Source organism: Gekko japonicus, unplaced genomic scaffold (genome assembly GCF_001447785.1).
Source record: "Gekko japonicus isolate JY-2015 unplaced genomic scaffold, Gekko_japonicus_V1.1 scaffold268, whole genome shotgun sequence".
Taxonomy (NCBI): Eukaryota; Metazoa; Chordata; class Lepidosauria; order Squamata; family Gekkonidae; genus Gekko; species Gekko japonicus.
Genome location: NW_015167064.1, coordinates 942377 through 966573, shown reverse-complemented (window position 1 = coordinate 966573; position 24197 = coordinate 942377). Strand labels below are relative to the sequence as shown.

At 40.8% G+C, this 24197-nt stretch overlaps 1 protein-coding gene across 2 annotated transcripts in view; it reads left to right on the top strand.

Moving 5' to 3' along the window:
• Nucleotides 1-19195, top strand: part of TRIQK (triple QxxK/R motif containing) — a 52900-nt gene extending 33705 nt beyond the window's left edge. For both annotated transcript variants that reach the window (XM_015412659.1, XM_015412658.1), the window contains exons 4-5: nt 6768-6853; nt 18902-19195. In XM_015412659.1, coding sequence (XP_015268145.1) covers nt 6768-6853; nt 18902-19015 — 200 coding nt within the window. In that variant the 3' untranslated portion in view covers nt 19016-19195. The remainder of the gene's footprint in view (nt 1-6767; nt 6854-18901) is intronic.
• The last annotated feature ends 5002 nt before the right edge of the window (nt 19196-24197 follow it).

The window sequence follows — 24197 nt, the reverse complement described above, 5'->3', positions numbered from 1 at the left end:
AACTTTTGTTAAAATGCTTGCATATTTCCAGTAGGGCCTCTCATTCTCCTCTCTCCGGACTGCAAAGAGCAGATCCTGTGGAGGAAATGGCAGCTTTGTAAGGCATCACACATTCGCTCTGAGTTCTCTTCCCTCCCCAAATTCCACCCTTCCCAAAGACCACCACCAAATCTCCAGGAATTTCCTTCCACTTGAGTTGGTAACCTTCCATTTCCAAATATAAATCCTTGATTTCGCAACAGAGCAAATCTAGAGAATTTGGTAAAATTTTGGAATTAAGGATTGCTCAAAGACTTATATTTCAGGTTCTCCTGAGACTAAAGAGTCACTAGCCAGTTTGGTATAGTGGTTAAGTGCACGGACTCTAATCTGGGAGAACCGGGTTCGATTCCCCACTCCTCCACTTGCACCTGGCTGGATGACCTTGGGCAAGCCGTAGCTCTGGTAAGAGCTGTCCTTGAAAAAGAGCAGTTTCTGTCAAGAGCTCTCTCAGCCCCACCTACCTCACAGGGTGTCTGTTCTGGGGAGGGGAAGGGAAAGGAGTTGGTAAGCCGCTCTGAGACACCTTTGGGTAGTGAAGGGTGGGGTATAAATCCAATCTCTTCTTCTTCTTCTATTCTTGGGGAAAGCAGTGGAAAAATAAAAATAAAATCAACCCGACAAACAGATGGACAGGCTAAGGTGAAGATTTGCCCCAAGCCCCAGGATTTATCCGTCAACATTTTATTTATTTAGTATTTATATTTATAGGTACAAATAGGGCTGCCGACTACAGTTTGAGAAATTCCTGAAGATTTGAGGTGGAGCCTGGGAAGGGAGGGTGTGGGGAGTGAAGAGACCTCAGCAGGATGTAATGCCACAGACTCCATCCTTCAAAGCAGTCATCTCAAGAGGAGAAGAAGAACAGCTGGGTTTTTATACCCCACTTTTTTCTCTACCCTAAGGAGAGTCTCAAAGCCTTCCTCTCCCCACAACAAGAACCTCATGAGGTACATGGGGTGAGAGTTCTGAGAGATGTATGACTCGCCCAAGGTCTCCCAGCAGGCTTCATGTGGAGGAGTGGGGAATCAAACCCAGTTCTTCAGATTAGAGTCCGCCACTCATAACCACTACATCATATTGGCTCTCAGTGATCTCTCTATAGTCTGGCAATCAGTTGTAATTCCAGGTGATCTCCAGGCCCCATCTGGAGGTTGGCAACCCTAGGTTCAAAGTAGAATTCTCATTAACCATTAGTAAGACTTTAAAAAATATGGTGAGAACCCAGGAGAGAGCTGCTGGGAAGGTGAGTTGTTTGGTTGTTGTTTTTTTTTTGGTCTTAGCTCAGGAAGGATGGCTCCAGAGCAAACTAATTTATGCAGCAGCCAGAGAGTGATTTAAGTGTGGAATTCGCTGCCAGAGGATGTAGTGACGGCCACAGGAATAAACAGGTTTAAAAGGGGGTTAGACAGATTCATGGAAGATAAGTCTGTCAATGGCTACTAGCCATGGTGACTGAGGGGAACTCCCACATTCGGAGGCACTAATCCTTTGAATCCCAGAGCCAGGAGGTAACATCAGGGGAAGGCTTTGACCTTTATGCCCTGTTGTTGGCCATCCAACTATTTTGGAACTGGTTGGCCCACTGTGTGAGACAGGATGACGGACTAGGTGGACTATTGGTTTGATCCAACAGGGCTCTTCTCATGTTCACATTTAGTCCCACTGTCACTTCTGCTCAAACAAGATCTGTAAACTCTTTTGAAAAGAATATAATACCCTGCATAGAATATTAATCAGAGGCAAAATAAAGGCTGAGTATACACACTTTCTACAGCAATCCCCCTTTCAAACTATTGGCTGCCTGAGGGGAAAAAAAGCTATAATCCATCCTCAAATTATATAAATTAATATTCCATCTAGTAGGGTATGTTGATTGAATAACAGTTTGACCAAAGTGTGTATTGTTTATATAATCTAGATATTTCAGGTGGCAACCCTTTGGGCACATATGGCAGTTTTGCAGTACAGGTGGTTATGTTAGGATTTTTTTAGAAAGTTCAGCTGTTTAAAGATTTGTTATTTTTTTTAAAAAAATCCAACAGTAAAATGTGGTTTTCATTACCAAGGACTTAACAGATGTCCTTTGTAAATTTTTACACACAGTTGATTCAGACTTGTATTCTCCAGTATGTACTTTCTCTTCTGGCTATAGCATTTAGCAAGGAGAGCGGTAAATTAATCACAGATGCTTTGTTTTGGAGACTTACCAGCTGTAGAGTCATTATTAAAATAGATTGTTTGCAGTAAAGGTAGTTTCAGTTGTTAATATCAGTTTTTATTTCGGTCTGCAAATATTGTCTGTATAATTTGTGCTGAGATCAGATTTTGGAAAATGGTACACGAGATCTTGGAATTTATTTAGGGTTTCAGCTGAAATTACTAAAAGCATTTCCCTAAAAGTAGTCCTACTTCTAATAAAGTGGGTGGACTGGGTAGCTGGTGTGTTATAAACTTGAAGATGGTCAAAAACATATCTTGGTTGAAAATGAATAGATTCCGCTGACTGTGCTGATGAAAGCTTTTAACATTCATCTAGAACGTTAGATGCGCTCTGAATGCCTGCTGAGCCTTGTGTCCAGGCTTCTGTTACCCATAACTAAATTGGTGGGCTGGGGAAACAGAACACGGCTGCAGAAGTGATGCCTTCCTGGTTGTTTTTTTCTTCACTGATCCACAGAACTTCTGAAAGAGGAAAGATTCACTAAGGAAGTGATTATTCCAGGCTATATATATTTATGCTCAGCAGGTAGGAGAAAGACTTGGCTCACCCTGTCTGGGAAACCCCAAACTGACCCTGGTGGTCCAGTGCATGTCATATATCATATAGCCAAAGAGCTTGTATGTAATGGGTATAGAAAAAGTTATTCAACTAGTCACACAGTAAAACTTGATCCGGCTATATGAGGGAGGCATTAGAGGAACACTTCACATACAACTAGTTGTAGCAGTCCTCGATGTTTGGCAAGAAATAGTTTTTAGCTATGTCTTGTCCTCAAACCCACAGTCCTAAACACAGAGAAAAACATGAAGAAATCCACATCTTTGTAGCATATGCCATCTTTCCCACTTCCTACCCATCACATCTTCTCCTCTCCACATTCATATTGTTTATAGCAAAATCTACTCACAGGAATTTAGGGAAAACTCCAAGAAAATGCAATATCTACATAATTCTCTGGGGTTTTCCCCAGTGTTGTATGGTTCTTTATTTAATCCTGTCTCATCCTTGGAAATAAAAGGATGGAAATCACATCTTGGTTGTCCTAGCTTTTGTCTCACTACAGATGCAGCAGGATGTTTCATACTTTCCATCCTGAAGGGAAGCAAACACCTTCCTTTTGTCATAGTCTTAAAGTCTTCTAAATCAATGTTCATAATCTCAAGTGGATAAATGTCTACAGTTTGCTTGCAAGTAAAAGTTTTTAGCAGCTGCATGTCTTTAGTTCAAATTGGTTCCAAATAGTATTACAAGCTCTGATATATTTTTCAGCCAACTTTCACTCTGGAATGAATTTTTACAAGCATATAAACTCACTCAATTCATAATGGAAATTCTGACAGGTCTTTTACTATTACATAGCAGTTGGTCACATCATAATGGCTGGTTGGGAGCAGCCCACATAAGCTTTGTTCTTTTTTTCTACTTTAGCCATTGTTGGACTTTTCCTCTGAGAAAATGGCTAAATTTCCCATGCCTTAGACTTATAATGTCTGCCATTCCTGGTGCATTGTGCAAAACTGTAGAGCATTTGTACTACAGCCTCTCAGTAAAGTAAATATAGTGCATAATTTTAGAGTTTAGGACTGGAAGTAGTTTTTAGAAAATACTTTTCCCCTTCAATCCTGATGGTCAGATGGTCAATGATGCAAGCATCTAAAAACTTTTTAAAAAATAAAAGGAAGTTTATAATTTAACAATATGTCACAGTCAATCTTAAAATTATAGATTCATGTGATTACATATTTGAAAACTGGATGGTGTGGGGGTGTTGTATCTAATATTTTATATCATGAGACTTTCACAATGGGAATTCATTGCAGTACCTATTAAAACTGATTGCACTGTAGCCATTTCCTATCGGTACATACCAAAGTATCATTGTACCAGGGATGGTATACGTTTTGAAACTGCATAGTGCAAACATAATCCACCGAATGTAGAATTAGATAGCAAACAGAAAGCAGTAGTTATTTTTAAAAAAAATTAAAGCCCTAATCCAGAGATTTGGTGATGCTACTGTATACAAAGAATCTGCGCCCCACCCCAAACAAGTACCTGTCACTTGATCTTTCCACTTCTTCCCACTGTTATACAAATTAATATCCAGTCAAAAATAGGAGATTGAAGTCAAAATGAGGAGGAAGGTCTTGTATTTAATTGCAATCAAACACGGAAAACAGTTAGGCTAAATGACCTATCGAAATGCTTTCTGAGCCCAACCAGGAAATACATGACGTTAAATACTTAATATGACATCATCATGCCATCATCATGAAAATAATATTCAGAAAGCATAATTGGTTACAAAAAATTAAACATTTAAATGAAAATCTCCTTATTGGTCAAATGCAAGAAAGGTGTGTCTATACAGTAGTGTCATGTATTTACTTGACTGACCTGAGTCGTATCGGCCAAGGCTTGTTCTCATCCAAAGGTGTTTTTCTCTGATACCAAGTTAAAAATCCTTTTTGACCCAGACATTATGAAGTTATAACCTAAACAATTAGAACTATGAACCTTATACCGTCTTCTGTACCAAAAGAATGCTATTGTCTTGTCTGTTAACATCAGCTGGAAAAATACCCTGACCTACAAAGAAAGAGAGGCCTTCTATATAACAGGCCATTATATCCCAGTAAAATCTTATTTAAAAATAAATCTATAAAAACCAGAGAAATATGAATAATCAAAAAAGGGGGGGAATCTTTATAGTCCCATCTAGACTACACCACTTGATCCTGATGCTCTCCCCAGGGCCTCACCAACCCCAGGCCAGTGATTGTTAGAAGCACAGCAGGATGCAGTGGGAGGGGGGAGAGAGGTAAGTTTGCTTCCAGGAACACTTTTCTGCTCATATTACATAGGATCTACCACACAGAATTTGTAGTTTCTTTGACTGTTCGACTGAATCAGGTTGCAAAGAAAATGATACCCTATGATCCCAGGAAGTGCTTGAAATAACTTACTGTGAAACCCTTCGGGATTAGAGCGGTATAGAAATCTAAAGTATAAATAAATAAATAAATATATTGTGGTTTTGTGCCATTCTAAGCCGCTTCAGGGACATTTATGGAGAAGCAATAAAGACACAGTTTGAAGAAATAGGGATTGGGCGGACTGGAACGCATGTGAGCCGAGAAGTGCATGGGCAGTGAAAGAGAAGGGTAGATGAAAGCTCCAAGCTCCACACATTTGCAGGCTGCTGGAGTGGGAGTGAGTGCACACACTTTGCGTGGAGGAGGTCTTCCCAGGCTGACCAGATGCAGCCAGCAGGGCTCCTGTTTCTTTGGGGAAAGGGCCATGGCTCCGTAGGAAAACAGAAGTCCCAGGTTCAATCCCCAGCATCTCTAGTAAGAAGGATCACACAGTAGGTGCAGAACAGAGGATACTAGACACGATAGACCAATGCTATGACTTAGTCAGAATATAAGTATAATGGGTGCCCCACAAGAAAAGAAATTATCCCCCACAAAAAAAAAATCCCGACTACGGCCCTGTCTTTATCTCTGTCTCTCTTGTATTATCTATCTAAAACAAAACCTCACTAACATTCAATGCTGCAAACAGTGGCCATAAAGTTAGGATAACCACTTTAAAAGTTCCATGATTATAAGTATAGCTTTCAGCTAATGTAACACTGATAGGCAGGCATGCCACCATAATGCAGTTGTGTGACACGAGGCATGAAAAATGGATACATGTAAAACAATTGCAATATGGTCAAAACCTATTATTACTAGGTGGGAAGTCCTTATTTTTCTAGAATTGAATTTGGGTGTAGGGCTAATGACCTTATAAGTAGAATTGTTGCAAACTCACAAAGACTTTCCCCAAAAGTTTATGTATCACTAATCCTGGCATATTCAGAGCTTTCATATCTCACACACATAGTCAATTTTATGTAACTTTTTCATAATAGAGTTTCCTTTTTTTCAGATTTACTGCATTAGAAATGGCATGGCTACACAGCAAGCTACAGCAGCAGTCTGCTAGATTAAGTATTTGAAATAATGTGACCATTCCAAGCACAAAATAATAAATAGCTCAAACAATACTATCACATAGTCCCTATTAGACCAAACCTCACAAAGTTTGTCACTGTGCAACCAGCCCTGATATTAGAGTTGCAGATCCCTTCTGGCAACTAGTGGAGGATGGGGGGACTTACCAGGAGAAAGAGAAAACCCCAGGAAGTTGCTAGCATGATGATGTCACTTTCTGTGCGACACCAGCAACGTGGCCTGGGCCTTTCTCTTTCTACTGGTAAGTCCCCCACGGACATCTGAGTGGCAGCTGGCGGGCAGGACCTGGCAGTGGGGGACCCCCTCCTCTTTTGGGGGGTCTGGCAGCCCTACCTGATATCTACACTTACTCTCTGTGGTTGTTAAGGATTGCTGTTGAATGTTTGTGTTTTGTAAAGGAAAATCTGGATATGTTACAGACAGTAAAATAATTGCCCCATGCATCCTTTCCGGTAACTGTTTTTCCCCCCCTCTTGCAATAGGAAAACAAGATTACAAGAAAACCAGGCCAATGTTAAAAGCAACAAGATTAAAAGCAGAGGCCAAGAAAACCGCACCAGGCATGAAGGTATATCTAGTTGATTGCTTCCACCAACCTCCTATAGATGTTGAGTTTCTTTTCCCCATAGATGTCCTATGTGAATATTGATCTTTGAGAGATATTGTTTATGACACTTCAAAACCCTAAGTGGAGAGCCAGAGTCTAAAATATTCATGACACTAAAAACACCCCCTGTAATCCACAGCTAAACTGCAGGGCTGTAAGTCTGCACACAGACTTTCTTGGAGTAAGCCCCATTACATCCTGTAAATGGATACAATCAAGCTGCAGAGGTCTTGATAAGAAGCAGTTTTGTCTGAATGCTGCCTGTGAAGTACTGTATCAGGGATTGTTTTTTAAAACGAGGACTATGAGCAGGTAGCAAATGCTTTAGTGATTTTTACATGTCATCGGTGACCATGAGGGTGGGATTTGTGTGTATAGATATAACTGTTCAGTGCTAGTAGCATTTTGTCATTAATCCATATACATCTGGACTATAGTTTTCATCTTGGCCTCCAGCATGGAAAATTATTGCCTTCCCTATCAATGGCCCAGCATGGAGGCTGGTGGACTTTAAATTATTTTGAAACTTCCTGTTTTTTGACGAGTAAAGAAGGTATAATTATGAGTTAATATGTTAAGGTAATAAATATTAATATAAAGGTAGATATAGAATAGATTGTATTCACCTCCCCCTTCATGACCCTCTTGTCGAGTTTGGCTAAGCATACATAGTTTATTTAAACTGCATCCAATATTTTCCCCTCAATTTGTTTTTGGCTCAAAATAAATTAACATAAAATCAGCTTAGCATCCCATGCTGAGAGAAAGATGCAGATCAGGGTTGGCAGGGAAGGGGGTAGAGAGAGATTCGAAAATGAGCTGTTTAAATTTAAAAGAATTTTCTATAATGTTCAAAGAAGAACATTTTCTTGTTTCTGGTAGACAAGAAATCAATTTCCCCCCAAGTTATCGTTTATCGCAAATGGCAAGGTATTACTACCAAGCTGTAACAGCTGTTGAGTCACCAGATGATGTATTTGGTTGTCTTCCAGAATTTGCTATTATAATCACGAAACAGTGGTTTCTTTTCACTCTCTGATAGCTGATCTCGATCAAGCATTGCCATGCAATGCAGTCTGTTTTCACAGCATAATCTCCTCAGTTACTGCTGTGTGTCAGGTTTTAATGAGAAAAAGTAGATTGCCTTTTTGTCATTTGTTTAAAAGGCAGATTATTAACTGATTGAATTGAATGGTCTTCTCCTCCCCTTCCTCATGAAATGTTACTTCTTCTGTCAGGGCTCTGCTTGTCCCAGTTTCGTGTAAGAATCTGATCTGGGTTTCAGACAGGGATTGAATGGACAGTTCATGAGACGCTCTCACCCTGAGTTGCCTATATGAGAAATAACAATAACTTAAAGATTGTCAAGCACTGTGCATATAAAGGGGGTATGCAAATAAGTCAAAATAATTTTTAGAAATCCTTTCAGAAGGAGTATCCAAAAACAAGAGGCACATAACAACTTTTATTAAGACCAACCAAAGTAACTTCAAAACAGCCTACAAGCTTTCAAGTTTTCCTAAACTCTTAATCAGGTAAGGTGCTTGAAAAGGTGAGAGAAAAGAAGATTGTTTAGGCTATGACCTGCAGGTCTCTTAGAATCATAGAGTTGGAGGGGACCTCCAGGGTCATCAAATCTACCCCCCTGCACAATGCAGGACATTCACAAATACCTCCCCCCCCACACACACACACCTCCAGTGACTCCTGCTCCATGCCCAGAAGATGGTAAAAAAAAATCCCTCCAGGATCCCTGGCTAAACTGGCCTGGAGAAAATTGCTTCCTGACCCCAAAGTGGCGATCAGCATTTCACTGGGCATGTAAGAAAGGGCCACAAGAACTAAGCACTTATGCAATCCTTCCTGCTCTCCCTCTCATGATCTGTCTAAGTTTACAGAATCAGCATTGCTGTCAGTCTCTGTTTAAAAACCTCCAAAGAAGGTGAGCCCTCTACCTCCCAAGGAAGCCACTCTAACTGTTAGCAAATTCTTCCTAATGTTTAGCTAAAAAGTCTTTTGATTTAATTTCAACTCATTGGTTCTGGTCCAAGAAAACAAGACCGCACCATCCTCTATATTACAGCCCTTCCAGTACTTGAAGATGATTATCATATCACCTCTTAGTCTTCTTCTGTCCAGGCTAAACATACCCAGCTCCTTCAGCCTTTCCTCATAGGACTTGGTCTCCAGACCCCTCACCATCTTCTTGCCCTCCTCTGGACACATTCCAGCTTGTCTCTATCCTTCTTAAATTGTGGTATCCAAAACTGAACACAATACTCTAGGTGAGGTCTCACCAGAACAGAGTAAAGTGATAACCATCACTTCGCATGATCTGGACACTATACTTATGTTGATACAGCCCAAAATGGCTTTTGCCTTTTTAGCTACCACATCACACTGCTGACTCATGTTCAGTGTATGATCTACTAAGACCCCTAGATCTTGTTCACACATGCTACTGCCAAGACAAGTCTTCCCCATCCTATAATTATGCATTTGATTTTTCCTACCTAAATGCAGAACTTTACATTTATCCCCATTGAAAGTCATCTTAGTTGTTTTAGCCCACTTTTCCAGCCTGTCAAGGTCATCTTGTATCCTCACTTTGTCTTTTACCATATTTGTTACCCCTCCCAATTTAGTATTATCGCAAATTTAATAAGCATTCCCTCTATTCCGTCATCCAAATCATTTATAAAGTTGTTGAACAAAACAGGTCCCAGGACAGATCCCTGAGACACTCCACTTGTCACTCCTCTCCAAGAGGATGAGGAACCATTAATAAGCACTCTTTGGGTGTGATTCGTCAACTAGTTACAGATCCACCTAACAGTAATAGGATACAAACCACATTTTACCAACTTGTCAACAAGAATATTATGTGGAACCTTATCAAAAGTGTTAGAAATCAAGATAAATTATGTCTACAGCATACCCCTGATCCAGCAGGGTAGTAACTTCTCAAAAAAAGAGATACGGTTAGTCTGACATGACTTGTTCTTAAGAAACCCATGCTGGCTCTTAGCGATCAAAGTAATCTTTTCTAAATGCTCAAGGACTGACCGTTTGATTATTTGTTCTAAACTCTTCCAGGTATAGATTTCAAGGTGATGGGTTGGTAGTTACCCGGCTCCTTCTTTTCCCCCTTCTTGAAGATGGGGACAACATTTGCCCACCTCCAATCTTCTGGCACCTCATCTGTTCTCCAACAATTCTCAAAAATAATGGACAGAGGCTCAGAAATTACATCTGTGAGTTCTTTTAGTAGTTCATCTGGCCATGAGGACTTAGTTTCATTTAAAGAAACTAGGTGTTTATGTACTACTCCTATGCCGATCCTAGGCTGCAGCTCCCTTCCTTCATCATGTGTTCTGTTTTTGCCATATTGAGTACCATTTCCCTCACGAGAAGACTGAGGAAAAGTAGGAATTGAACAGTTCTGCCCTCTCTTCATCACCTGTTACAATTTCACTTTCCTGTCCCTGCAGTGAGCTTACCTTGCTTTTTTTTCTTACTTTGAACATAACAAAATAACCCCTTTTTGTTGTTTCTAGCATCTCTTGCTTGTCTAAGTTCATACTGAGCTTTAGCTTTTCTCCTTACAAGCACTGGTTATTTCTTTATATTCATCCTTCTCATAGGAATCGTTTGTGATTGTGCCTTCAGTATTTCGCTTTTAAGAAACTTCCACCCCTCTTGAACTCCCTCCCCCTTAAGTATTTCTGACCATGGGATTCTACCCAGCATAACTTTAAGTTTGTTAAAGTTTGCTTTCCTGAAGTCCAAACTATATGTCTTACATACAGCTTTTCCGTTCCCCAAGACTGTTAATTGCAAAATGACATGGTCACTACTACCCAGAATGCCCACTACTTTCATCTCCTCAACCAGTTCTTCCCTGTTGGAGAGAATCAAGTCCAAGATAGCAGAACTTTTTGTTTCCCTCTCCACCTTCTGGAAAATGAAGTTGTCAGCAAGACAAGTCAGGAATTTATTTGACATTTCATTTTTAGCAGAGTTGGACTTCCAACAGATATCTGGGTACCTCCGTGACCACTAAGTCCCGTCTCTTTGAGAAGTTTGTAATCCATTCTATGAGTGTCTCATCCAAGTCCTCTGCCTGGTTTTGTGGTCTGTAGCAGACCCCCACCATAATATCACTTTCTTACTCCTTTTATTTTTACCCAGAGACTCTCAACTGAACTTCCATGCTCAGATTCATGTTATTTCCTCAGGAGTATATACCTTCTTTACATATAATGCTACTCCTCCCCCTTTCTTATTTGTCTACCCCTTTTAAACAAGTTGTAACCCTCAATCCTAATATTCCAGTTGTGAGTGTCATCCCACCAAGTTTCAGTAATGCCCATTGGGTCATAGTTTCCTTTCTGTATTAAGACTTCAAGTTCCTCTTGCAAGAAAGATGAGCAAGAAAGGATAATACTCTATGCATTAGTGCAAGGGCATCGGAATCCATGGTTTATGTGCCCTGAGGTTTTCATTTTTTTTACTTCCCTGTAAATTAATGTTTCCTAGCAAATGTGCCACTTCCTGCAAATGTTTGGTGTTCTTATCTCCAATTATTGGCATCTTACTAGGTTTTGAAGTTTTGTCTCACTCCCCCATAGGATTTAGTTTAAAGCCCTCCTTATGTAGTTTGCAAGGCTCTTATCAAACACATGTGAGGTGCAAACCATCTTCTGATAGAAGAGCTTCATCTTGAAAGCATAAGCCATGTTCCAAAAACCCAAACCTTTCCTGATGACACCATCTATGTAGCCAGTCATTTATTTGCAGTATTTCTTCTTTCTCTTCCTATGCCGTGGCCTTCAACAGGAAGAACTGACTAAAACACAACCTGTTCTCCCAGGTCCTTCACCGTTTTACCCAGAGCCACATAGATTCCTTTAATACACTCTGGGCTGTGCCGGGCAGTATCATTTGTTCCCATGTGGATGAGCAAAAAAGGATAATAATCTGTGGGCTTTAAGAGTCTTTCTACCCTTTCCGTCACATCCTGGATTCATGCACCTGTTAGACAGCATACCTCTCAAGACGACAAGTCCGGTTGGCACACTTTAGCCTCTACCCCTCTCAATAGGGAATCCCCAATTATTAGCACACGTCTTCTCCTATATTGGTGAGCAGAAGCTTGAGTCTTCTCATCCATCTTGTCTATATTCTGTTTAAATGTCCTGCAGACTTAGTGATTGGGTGGAAGCTGCAAATTTGTTCAGGTTTTCCCCAGGTTATTTCCCTCCAGTTGAACAATCCCTCTCTGTATTGGCTAAATTCAGGTTTTTGCAACATAGATTCCAGAGAGCTGTGTTGGTCTAAATAAAAATTCAAAAACAAAAGCCATATAATATGTTATATTAAGATCAGCCAAAATAACACCAAACCACATGAAGTGCAGTTACCCAATCTGACGTTGACTATATCTAGAGCATCAATTAAAATTAATCTCCAGTATCATTAGTATAAGGACTGTCATATGTTTCCTCTGCTCTCAGCCAATAAGGGACCTGTATGTTGTGATAGATTCATTCGGTTAATCACTGTTTTCTATACTTTTCTCTGGCCCCGGTCACACTGGGGGAAATAGGCGTGGCCAAAGTGCGGCTTTTTTGAGCCACACCAACAGAGAGATCAGATCGCGGGGGGGGGGAGCCACAGATCGGTGAGTGAGGCAGCCCGCTGAGCAAGTGCGCGCCTGCGCAGTTTGGCCAGGGGCCTCGCATGCTACTGGAGATGGGCGCGCCAGCGATCCCATGGCTGCCACCGCTGTGGATTTTCAGGTAAGTAGTAGTGTTTTGTGGGGGGGGGGTTTATCCGCATCTTCGGCCGGAAGAGACGGATCGGGGATGGGTGCGCGCCGCTTCCCAGATGTTGCAGTGTGATTGCGCCTGCTTGCTGTGCCCCCGATCTGTCCCTCTCGCGGATCAAAGCCTCCCGTGTGACCAGGGCCACTAAAGGCTGCCATTGTGCCAACTTTTCAGGAAGCCAAAGGTGGAACATAAGAACATAAGAGAAGCCAATGTTGGATCAGGCCAATGGCCTATCTAGTCCAACACTCTGTCACACAGTGGCCAAAAATACCAGGTGCCATCAGGAGGTCCACCAGTGGGGCCAGCACTCTAGAAGCCCTCCCACTGTAGCCCCCCCCCAAGCACCAAGAATACAACATGACTCGCCCCAGACTGAAAGTTCCTATCTATACCTTTTGGCTAATAGCCACTGATGGACTTCTGCTCCATATGCTTATCTTATTCCCCCTTAAACCTGTCCATGCTTGTAGCCGCCACCACCTCCTGTGGCAGTGAATTCCATGTGTTAATCATTCTTTGGGTGAAGAAGTACTTCCTTTTATCTGTTCTAACGCAACTGCTCAGCAATTTCATTGCGGTCCCACGAGTTCTTGTTTTGTGAGAAAGGGAGCAAAGTACTTCTTTCTCAACCTACTCTATCCCATGCATAATCTGATACCAGCTTCACCTAGTGCCTATTAACTTTGCAGGATTTTTTAAACATGGTGCATAAAAATAGCCTCATGGTCACAGCCTGAACTAACCTTTCCCCCTTTTCCTTCTAGACTTGTCGTTTCCCCACTGGGATGGGAGATCGCTTGCCTCCATTGCCCATTGGTCCTCTAACGGCCAGGAAAAATTCCTGTCAGGCGATAGTGTTATTTATGGGGAAAACCCAGAAGTGATGTCACGCCTCTCTAGGAATCACCAGAAACTGATGTTAAAACTCTATAGTGAAACTCTTTTTACCATAGAATTTCCTGTGATTCCTAGGGAGGTGTGACATCACTTCTGGGTTTTCCCCAGATGTAATGTAACTATCAAGAACCTGAAGAAAAATATTTTTATACCGTTTGGTCTCTAGATGAGCCATTTCCTGGTGTTTTGAAGCTAGGTAGTGTTGCAATGCTAACTGCCCCTGAATATCCATAAAGTTACATGGAACATGATCATGGCAGCTAAACTGTTTGTGCCCTGTTCCAGCAGCAGAATTTTTACATGGGCTGTCTTAAATAACAAATGATGATCCATCTGTACACAATTTTGTCTGCCTTTTAGTACATGATAGAGCTATTTGTACAGGAAATTCATCACTTTTAAAGAAGTAGAAAATGGAAAGGACTAGGATAGGTAAATGTAATTGGAGCCAAATATGTAGATAAATTGTGTACCTAATGAAGGTTGTAGCTTATCTTCTAGGTTTAGAAGAGCATCACAGTGTAATTCCAAGAAATTGACTTAATTAACCAGTCTTCTAAGTTTGCTTATTATTTATCCAGTGATCTAGACTGAGTTTCCACCAGGGAGATAGTTTGCACTAAGAATTTACAAAGTTTGTTCTTAAAAAATATGCAGCATTCCCCCCGCCCTGCAAATTGGCACTAAAGTTTTCTAATTCAACCCCATTGCGGTACTTCTGATTTCATAAGTGGCATGTTAATTAGTCTATCCTGTCAGATTTTGATTGCCTGTCATTTTCATGCTGGATTGAAAGGAACAAAGTTTCAGTTAGTCGTTTCCATTTAATACTGTGTTAATTTCCCTGAAGAGTGATATTTATCTATGTTGATAATGTCAGCCTAGTAACTTGTAGGCAATAAATACCAGACACTTTTGACTCTATATCATAGGATGACTGCTAGTCTGGAGAATGTGTGTGCTTTTTCCAAGTGTACAGAAATCTGTTGAGCATCTTAATGTAAATTTCTTTGAAACCATTTTCTGTTACTTAACCAAAATTAGTATAAGTATCGTAACTGTGACCATCATTCAGTTCCACCATACAGAACTTTCCTTTCCATAAAATTTAAGGATGAACAATATTTGTTTCAGAGAGACTGGCACATTATCAAAAATCAGCTTCATCACAGTTCATCCAGGTGATTTTACTCTTACGCAAGGAATCCCACAGTTACTCTCATGGACAAACATGATAACTGACTCAGCTGACCATGAACATAATGGGTAATAATTGTCATAGTCACAGAGCCAAACTAAATGAGATGGGGATCAGGGATCATTCTGTGTTTTTTAAAGAGCAATTTCAGCCATATACAACCCTGGTTTATATCAGAACTGTGTAGAGAGGGCAGAGGTAATTTACAGTGCCATCCCAAGCAGAGTTATACCTTCCTTAGCCCATAAAAAGGTGAGGGTAAAGGTTTCCCTTGCTTGAAAGCTAGTCGAATCTGACTCTAGGGGCCGGTACTCATCTCCATTTCCAAGACGAAGAGCCAGTGCTGTCCAAAGACATCTCTGTGGTCACGTGGTCGGCATGACTAAATGCCAAGGCGCACGGAACGCTGTTACCTTCCCACCAAAGTGGGGCCTATTTATCTACTTGCAATTTCTTGCTTTCGAACTGCTAGGTTGGCAGGAGCTGGGGCCGGAGACGGGAGCTCACTCCGTCACGAACTGCCGAGCTACAGACCTGCAGCTTTGGCATCTTAACCTCTGAGCCACCCATAACTTCAATAAATTTAGAAGGGTGTAACCAATGTTCCCTCTAAGCTGTGGAGTCCTGTGAGCAGAAATTCTACTTTGTGAGCTACTGGCATTAAATTTGTGAGCAGGTAGTTTGGCTGCTGCATAAAATTAGTTTGCTCTGGAGCCATCTTTCCTGAGCTAAGACAAAAATGTGTGAGCTGGAGACTAAAAAACTGTGAGCTAGCTCACACTAACTTAGCTTAGAGGGAACACTGGGTGTAACCCTATTCAGGAAGCACTGGTCATCTTTCCACCCCTAAATTAATTTACAAATGATCCCCCCCCAGTATTGCATTTTTTGTGACCATTTGAAGGGGGGGAAGTAAGCTTCTGTCTTTTGTCTTATTAGCTCTTTAACCTGTGAGGGGACATTCATGATTAAACTCTTTCCTGGATCTGAATAGTGGTCCTGCAGGGCTAAGTTATCACTGTGAAAATCACTGATCCCCACCAACCCACCCCTGTGTCTCATCTTTTTTTGATACACAGTGTCATTTGTTAGTGTTTCTTTCCTACCTAATCAGATGTGCCACTATTTTTCAAAACTTTCTGTCCTCAAAGAAATTCCTGAGGAGTTAACTGCGTTAGTCTGTTGTACCTAGTGGTACTTTACAGACTAACAGACTTTAATTACAGCATGACCTTTTGTGAGCCAGAGCTCTGACTTACGAAAGGTCATGCTGAAATAAACATTTTCAGTCTTTAAAGTGCCACTGGAGTTCTGTTTATCTTTCTGTATTCCCTGATCTGCTGTGGACCCCCTCGGTATCTGTCATGAGATGTGTGCCTCTTGCAACAGATTGTGGGATACATTCTGAGGCAGCAGTCTGTTGGGCTGTAGCATTTGACCCAGTCAAGTTAACACAGCATGTTCTAAAATGCACGGTATTCTTCTGCAGCAACTTATTACGGGGGCAGATTGGTTCATCCTCTGAAGATGAGTATCTGGGTGCCCAGATGAGGAAGGAAGACTTGTGATTGGTTTCCCAGTCGCTTTGCATAGAATTAGTTCAATGTGATTCTTGTTTTTTCCTTAGACAAAAGCAGAAGAGGGCTTAAAATATCTTTGTATATGTTTCTTGTCTTTCCAAATCAAGATTCTGAAGGAAGTAACTGTAGGTTCAGGTGATTTGTGTGAAAATGGGAATTGGTGCTATCTGCCACCAACTGTAGCCAAAAGAAGTCATAATATCTGAGAAGTGCATTAGGTAGCACATACTGATGCAAATGTAAATGCAAATGAAGAGCATGTTCAAGAGAACCTTGCTTTATGGAGGAGCTGTTTTGTTTTTCTACTTAAGTCGATGGAAGAATGTTAACTCTTTCAAGGTCTGGGAATGATGCTCTTGGTGTTCTTTCTGACTTGAATACATGCATAACCACTTATGCAGAGAGAATTGACATGCCATCTGGGGAAAAAAGTTAAATCGTTGGGAAGCAGTAAAATAGGTGCAGGTTATACAGTGTACGCATGTATGCACATGTCAGAATTCTTAGTCCATGCTATTCAGCAGAAGAGGATCTTCTTCCAAGTCCCAAGAGACTCATTTATGCACTTCAACTTTAGGGTCAAGCTTGTTGGTGCCAGATCACAGCCTTCTAACATTACATAAAACTATGTGCTAAAAGGGCTTCTGGCTTGAAATAGCTTTTTAAAAAGTTTGCTGAATACTGACTGATTGTGTAGGGATGCTAATGCATGTAATGCCACTGTTGCTAGGTTCTTCCTGCAACTCGGTCTGAGCAACAAGTTCCATATGTCCCCAAAGGACTTTGATTCCTGTTTGACATGTAGTATGGCAAGCTGCTTTTTAAAGGTGTGGAAATGTCAAAAGCAGTTTGTAAATGTAGCATAGAAAAGGGGCTACTATTGGAAAGATTCTGCTGGGGGGGGGGGGGTGTGTGTATGATTTTTCATGTACCTGCTCTTTGAATTATTATCCTTTATGGACAGGTGACTGAAAACCCTGCAGTGTGATTTCTCCTTTCTTTCTTCATTTATGCCGACCTTTTCCTCAATTGGGACCCAAAGCAGCTTACATCATTGTGTATCTGTGCGTGCTGTCAAGTCACAGCTGACTTATGGTGACCCCATAGGGTTTTCAAGGCAAGAGACATTCAGAGGTGGTTTGCCATTGCCTGCCTCTGTGTAGTGACCCTGGTATTCCTTGGAGGTCTCCCATCCAAATACTAGCCAGGGCTGATTCTGCTTAGCTTACGAGATCTGACAAGATTGGGCTATCCCAGGCTGTATCATTCCCCTCTCTTCCATTTTATCATCACAAAAACCTTGTGAGGTAGGTTAGGCTGAGAGTGTATGATTGGCCCAAGGTCACCCAGCAAGCTTCCATGGCGGAGTGGGTAGTCTCCCAGTCTAACCACTACACCACACTGGATCCTTCTGAGCAATGGAGCTATCTGCCCAGATCAAAATCTTTTAAACTTTTTTTCTGGGGGAACTCACCAGAGTGGAGTTCCAGAACCTCTTTGACAAAATTGTTTAAAAAATGTTTAAAAGTGCATGAGTTTTCAGTATACAGACAGAAAACTTCATTTCCCTCTTGAAAGTTCCAACATCTCTTTGAAAAACAAAAAACAAAAAGCCTTGTTGCATATTGTCCATGTGGTTATTGGTGTTTTTCTTCTATACATAAAGTCATGATCTGTAATTCAAAAAAGTGTGAACAGTTCTGTTTGTGTTTTTGATAAAGATAGGATTTTTTTTTCATAGGGTTGCCATAAGGCGGAATCGACTTGACGGCACACAACATATAATTATAGTTGTATTTTGTGTATATGTGCGTGCGCAGCATCCTCTGAAGATGAGTATCTGGGTGCCTAGATGAGGAAGGAAGACTTGTGATTGGTTCCCCAGTCGCTTTGCACACCACATATAATTATAGTTGTATTGGGGGCCTGGAGGATATTCAGAGAGGTGGCTGAATAAAGCCTGCCCCCACCTTGCAACTGCTGGTATTTCAAGGAGGTCTCCCATCTAAGTACTTCCCAGAGTCGACCCTCCTTAGCTTCTGAGATCTGACGAGACTGGGCTTTGGCTGGGCTATCCAGGTCAGGGCACCATATATAATTTTAAACTAGATGAAATGGATCATAGAGAGGGTTACTGTATATAGCTCACTGATAAATCTGCACTGGTATCATTGACTTGGAATCAGTGCATTGAAGGTGGAGTTCTCGCAGAACATGGCTTTGTTGCCTTCCCCTTCTTGTTGCACCTTCTTACCTCAAAATTCACTCGGGGGGGGGGGTTAAGCAGGTACTGGGAACCAGTGGAAATTATCCCCCCTAATGAATGAGTGGAAGTGCACAAGGATAGGTGTAGATAGATACAAGCCATTGTCTTGGTTTTAGGATACACAAGCCATTGAGAGAATTGCATTGTCCCTTGTTGTGGATGTCTGTACAAAAAAATGATATGCTTCTGAAAAGTCAGCTATATCTAACATTTTTTATTATTCTTCCATTGGTACAGGAAGTCAGCCTTGTCCTTGCAGCTATATTGGTCTTTCTGTTGGCTTGCTATGCTTTCTTTTATCTGAAATTATCTGAAGAGGTTGACCTTGATCTGGATCAAGATGAAAACTAGCAGATTTATTCCCCCCCCCCCCTTCAACTCTCTTCTGGAAAAGCATCATCTCGACCCCTTCAGATTGCAAACAAACTGTCTCTTCGCTGAAGTGGACATAACATGAATCAGTTCCAGCCATTCAAAGGCCAATACTACTCATGATAATAGCTCAGTCAACTTTGAAGAGTTTTTCAAAAGAATCACACAGAGCAAGCTTCTTCTGCTATTCAAACTGTATCAGCTTATGGTGACTCTTGTAATATTTGTTTCTCAAGATAACAAATGTTCTATTCCAGAAGATAATTTGCTGCATTTATTAGGATTGCTGTTTTGAAGGACTTGACTTCTATGCAATCATCTGTGAATTAAATTGATTTATAAAGAAAAAAGAATAAGAAAGATTGCAACATACCGCAACCACAAAATATATGCAAACCGAAAGGGACAGAGTTAAATTACAGAACGGAATTTTAAAATGCTATCAACGGGGATGATTCCATCACAAACACTTCTGAAGTCCCAATTAAACTTCATATCAGGCAGCATTAGTTTTGTTTGTGGCTAGAGCAAACCTTGCATATACCCTTGCATTTTTCTGTTACAGTTGTGTAAGACTGCAGTTGTAAAATACTGGCTGCAATGCAGCCAAGGTGGGTGCTTACAGTATAATCCTAAACAGGGTTACAGCCTTCTAAGTCTGTCTGATGTCTTATTGATTGCAGTGGAAAAGTGAAGCATGCTCAAGATGTGGCCATTGGTCTTTGTTGAAAAGTATGAGCACCAAGTGCCAAGACTCAGAGTTCAAAGCATCAATAGAATCCTGACCAGCAATAAGACACTCACAAGCTTCTACTGGTGCATATGCTGGCATCAACCAAGCTAGCTGTAGAGTTTTCAACAGTTTGCATAGACCCCCTTGAGTTTGCTACATCAAGCTTCCATTAGGAAAGAATATGAGAAAATAATTAAACACCCCCCGCCCTGGTTCTGGTAGATGCATATAATTGCCAGGGTTGGATTTCTTTCCTGACAACAAACTAAATTTTTCCTAGTAGCATGTCCACATATAACGCCAGAACCAGACAAGAAAGCCTCTACTCCAAAACCTCTAAAGGTAAACCAGCTGAATGGAAAGTATTCTTTTCCCCAAGATGAGAGAGTTTGGTGTACATATGGTCATATCTTTCTGCAGATATTTTTTGCGCTCTCTCTCTCTCTCTTTCTGAGAGAGTATATACACACATAATCTATATGGAGTGTGTATATATATATTCTCTATTCAGAGTATATGTAGAGTACATACGTATATATATACACACATATACACACACACACATATATGTACAGATACTAGGGCTGCCAAATCCCCCCCAGGGGGCGGATTTCACCCCGCTTTGGAGGCCCGATTTCCGCCGCGGCGGAATCATGCCCCGGGGGAAACCCCACCCCGGCGTGCACGTCATCCGGATGTGACATGACGCCGGGCACGCTGGGGGCGGGGCCACAGCCATTTGAGGGGAAAACAGAGTTAACTGAGTTAACAGAGTTTCCCCCTCAAATGGCTGTGGCCCCGCCCACAGCGTGCCCGGTGTCATCACGTCACATCCGGATGACGTGCATGCGGCGCGCGCTGACGCCGCCGAACGGGAGTCCCCCGCCGCCAGGTAAAAACAATTTGGCAACCCTAACAGATACACAGAGAGACAGTGTGTATAGATAGATAGGTATAAAGATATATAGATATGCCATTTAGAGTCAGCTGTGTGATCAAAATCTATGAATCAAAGTTAGCAGTCAAAAGGTGCTTGTTGTTGTTGCGAGTTTATTCCAGTGTCATCCTGGCTCCTCCGTGAGTGTGTATCAGCAGTCATCTTTTTCATTCACTGCCAACTGTTCCAAGAACATGTGTTCTGTCAGAAATGGCACCTGGATGACAGAAGCTCCAGCATTCACATATGCCTCTAAAGCAGAGTTCCTTGCCTCTTGGGCTATCTGAACAAGTGTAAATAGAAAGTTCAGTTGATGTTGATTTTAATTAGCACATTGCTTCATTAATATAAAGTTGAAATTGTGTTTTAATTATACCATTGCTGGTACCTGTGATATCAACATGGAAGATACAGAGGGTTTAAAAAGAAAACCTTTTTGCAATTAGTCATTTTTCGGCAAGCAAGGACTCGGTTATAAACCCTGTTTTGTATTGTACATCGTCCCAGTAACCGAGGAGTATCCTGGCTTCATCATGTAAGATTCAGGGGCAGGGTATTATAGCGAGATGTGCAAAATACGCATTGCAGGTAGGTTTTCTCCCCCTCTCTGTTTCAATCAAGAGTGTATGAGTGTAAATATGTAATATAAAAGAATTTGTGATAATGTTTGCTATTTGGCTTTGTCATGATTATTTACTGTATAGATCCAATGGTGTCCATCAAATATTGCTGCCGTACTTCCTCCATTCATTTCAACAGGGAACTAATATAAGCAAGAAAATTGATAAGATGGAGGTTCCATTGGTGCATCCGCCTGACCTATGTCTTTTTCCTCCTATGAGTGTCTCCCAAGTTCTGGCAGTGCCTTTTCAGGGAAACGGCTATTGGCAATAGGAGGTGAGGAAAAAGACACTTCTGTAGGATCCAACCCAATAAATTTACTGAAATTTTGAAAATTGTTTTAGAATCGTGAACATGATGCTCTTTTGTGGACAAATTCAATGCTACTTGTTTTTATTTCTTCCTGTAAAACAAATTGTTCTCAGCTATCAAAAGTTGTTCAAGACAGAAGTCTTGACTCACAAAAGAACATTTTAAAAATGAAGCTAATGCAGTGCTGACCAATTCAGAGAGTAAACAACCATACATTTTATTGGTATTTTTTTCTCTGCTTGACATGGTAATCAAGAATTAGTTGTGATAATATATATAATTTGTTGAAATTGGTGGAGCTGGAACTACCACTGTTACTTAAAGATTTTTGTATTAGATTGTGGATTGTCATTTTGGACTGGAACTGAAATTAACCAAATAAACTAGCCATTATGACGTACTTTTTTCAAGAGATTAATGAGCATACCATGAAAAGACCAGTGTCACCTTCATATGGTAGTGTAAGAACACTCCATGTGAATGCACAAGGAGTGATTTGTTTATATAGAACTGAAGATGAACTTGTACAGCTTTGATTCAACTTTCCTTTTACTGAAAAAAATTTATATTCAATAAAAAAAGAATTAATGAGGATCCAGGTGGCTTGCATGATGAACCCTTATCATGATTGATGTTATGGAGTGTGGGAAAGCAATAATGCCTTCACCATGTGAGAACAGCACAAACCCTGTAAACTACCCTTGATTTCCTAAGCGGAGTCACACACTTCATTTTGCTTAGGATGCTGCTGTAGATGAGCTTGTGTTACTGCTTAACTTAACTCAGAGCACCATGTTTTAAAAGAGACATACGTATGATACACTTGAGGGGGGTGTATGTGTGTGACTGTGTGTAATGTGTATTTTCAATAACAATTCACAGCAATCTTTTCATTTTTAGGAAAAAACCCAACTGATAGAGAGAATGCCAAGATGTTATGTACCTTTGTCTCTCAAACAGATGTCTCAGTGTTAATTCTTTCCCCCCTCTTTGGGGTAAATGGACATACACGAGAATGAAGTATAACATTGTAGGAGGCTTTCTAATTTTAAAATGGGATGGTTTGATTAGGATCCTTAATTTAGACAACAGCATTGGTTATTGCCAGTTAGATCAGCAGTAGCTATGGACTGTAGGTATTGGGACCAAATATGTATCTAGGAATATCCCATAACCATCTTCTGAAATTAATGTGCAGTTGTATTAAACTACTTCTGCATGTTAAATGTGAAAAAAAATATTTTTTAGGTTCTCTTTTCTTCTCTCACTTCCATTTACAAATAATTTTTAAATGCAGATGTGGATCCATGTATAACCGTTCTGACCATGTATAGAAATGCTGAAGGTGCAACAGTAAGTATAGTGTTTAGTACTGTGGCTGCTGATGCTTTTATTCCTTGAGTTTGGAAGATGAGTTTTAGATTTATCATCAGTGTGAACATGAACATTACAATGCTGAGCCAGCTTTTAAGAAATTCTTCTGAATCAAAAAGGTTATGGTTTGGATCCAGACTAAATTTTCTGCTACTGGAAGGTGTAGGGTAATTTCAAGTAATCCTCTCTTCCAATTTGCCCCTCATGCTGTTCCCAAGAGTTCCCTGTCCCATTGGAGGAGCATTTTGGGTGATGAGTGGGCTACAGTGGGACGGCAGGATGCAGGAAGGTGATATTCCACTGACAGAAGTGCCTTGTGCGAAATGAAAATTTAACCTAGATCCAACCCAATCCAGTTGAAGAAATAGGGGTCAACCGCTGTGGTGGAACTGCAGTTTTCAATGGCTTCTCCTCCCCCCTGGAGTTGCCCTGTACTCTGCAGTAAGATTACATGAAGATTTTTCATGTTAGTAAAATTAATTTCTTTGTGGTTTCACAAGTCAGACACCAGTTGGTTTTGCTTTCAGTCTATTAATTCCCAGCACATAAAAGGTACAACTGAAAGCTGTGCTTAAAGACATGTCATCGCTTTGCTTTGTAGTAAGTCTCTATGATTAATAGATTGTTAGATTGAACTATATAAGTATAGATCAGGGTGGGGGGCTGGGTGGTTCTTTTTTTTTTTTTTTTAGGATTCTGCCTCTTAAAGTGACCCTGGGCAAAGGAGACAACATCCAATTACAGAGAAAACCCCTCTCAGAAACTGTTTCCAACATTTGGATTCATTATTAGCTTTAGTAACAATATGTAAGAGCCCTGAAATTCTTGTCTTTTATTTATCACATGTGAGGGAGAGATGATGCGGCACAGGGGTAAAGAATTGCCAGAGAAGAGCAGCTTGAGAATGGTGAAGATTAATGAACAGATAAAGACACATATGATTGCCTGCCTTTCCAGAACAAGCAGCTACCAGCTCATTAAGCCTGTGAGAACTCTTGAGACAGTTGTTACAAACAGCCTGGCTTCGAGCACAAAATGGTGGCATCTCGGTCCACATTTATAACAGCTTCTGACATGACAGCCTCAGAGAAAAACCATAAAGAACTGCATATTTTGCAAGAATAGTGTGTTTGAAAACATATACCTGAGAAATGGTTTCTTAAGCTCTGAGAGGGAGTTTCTTT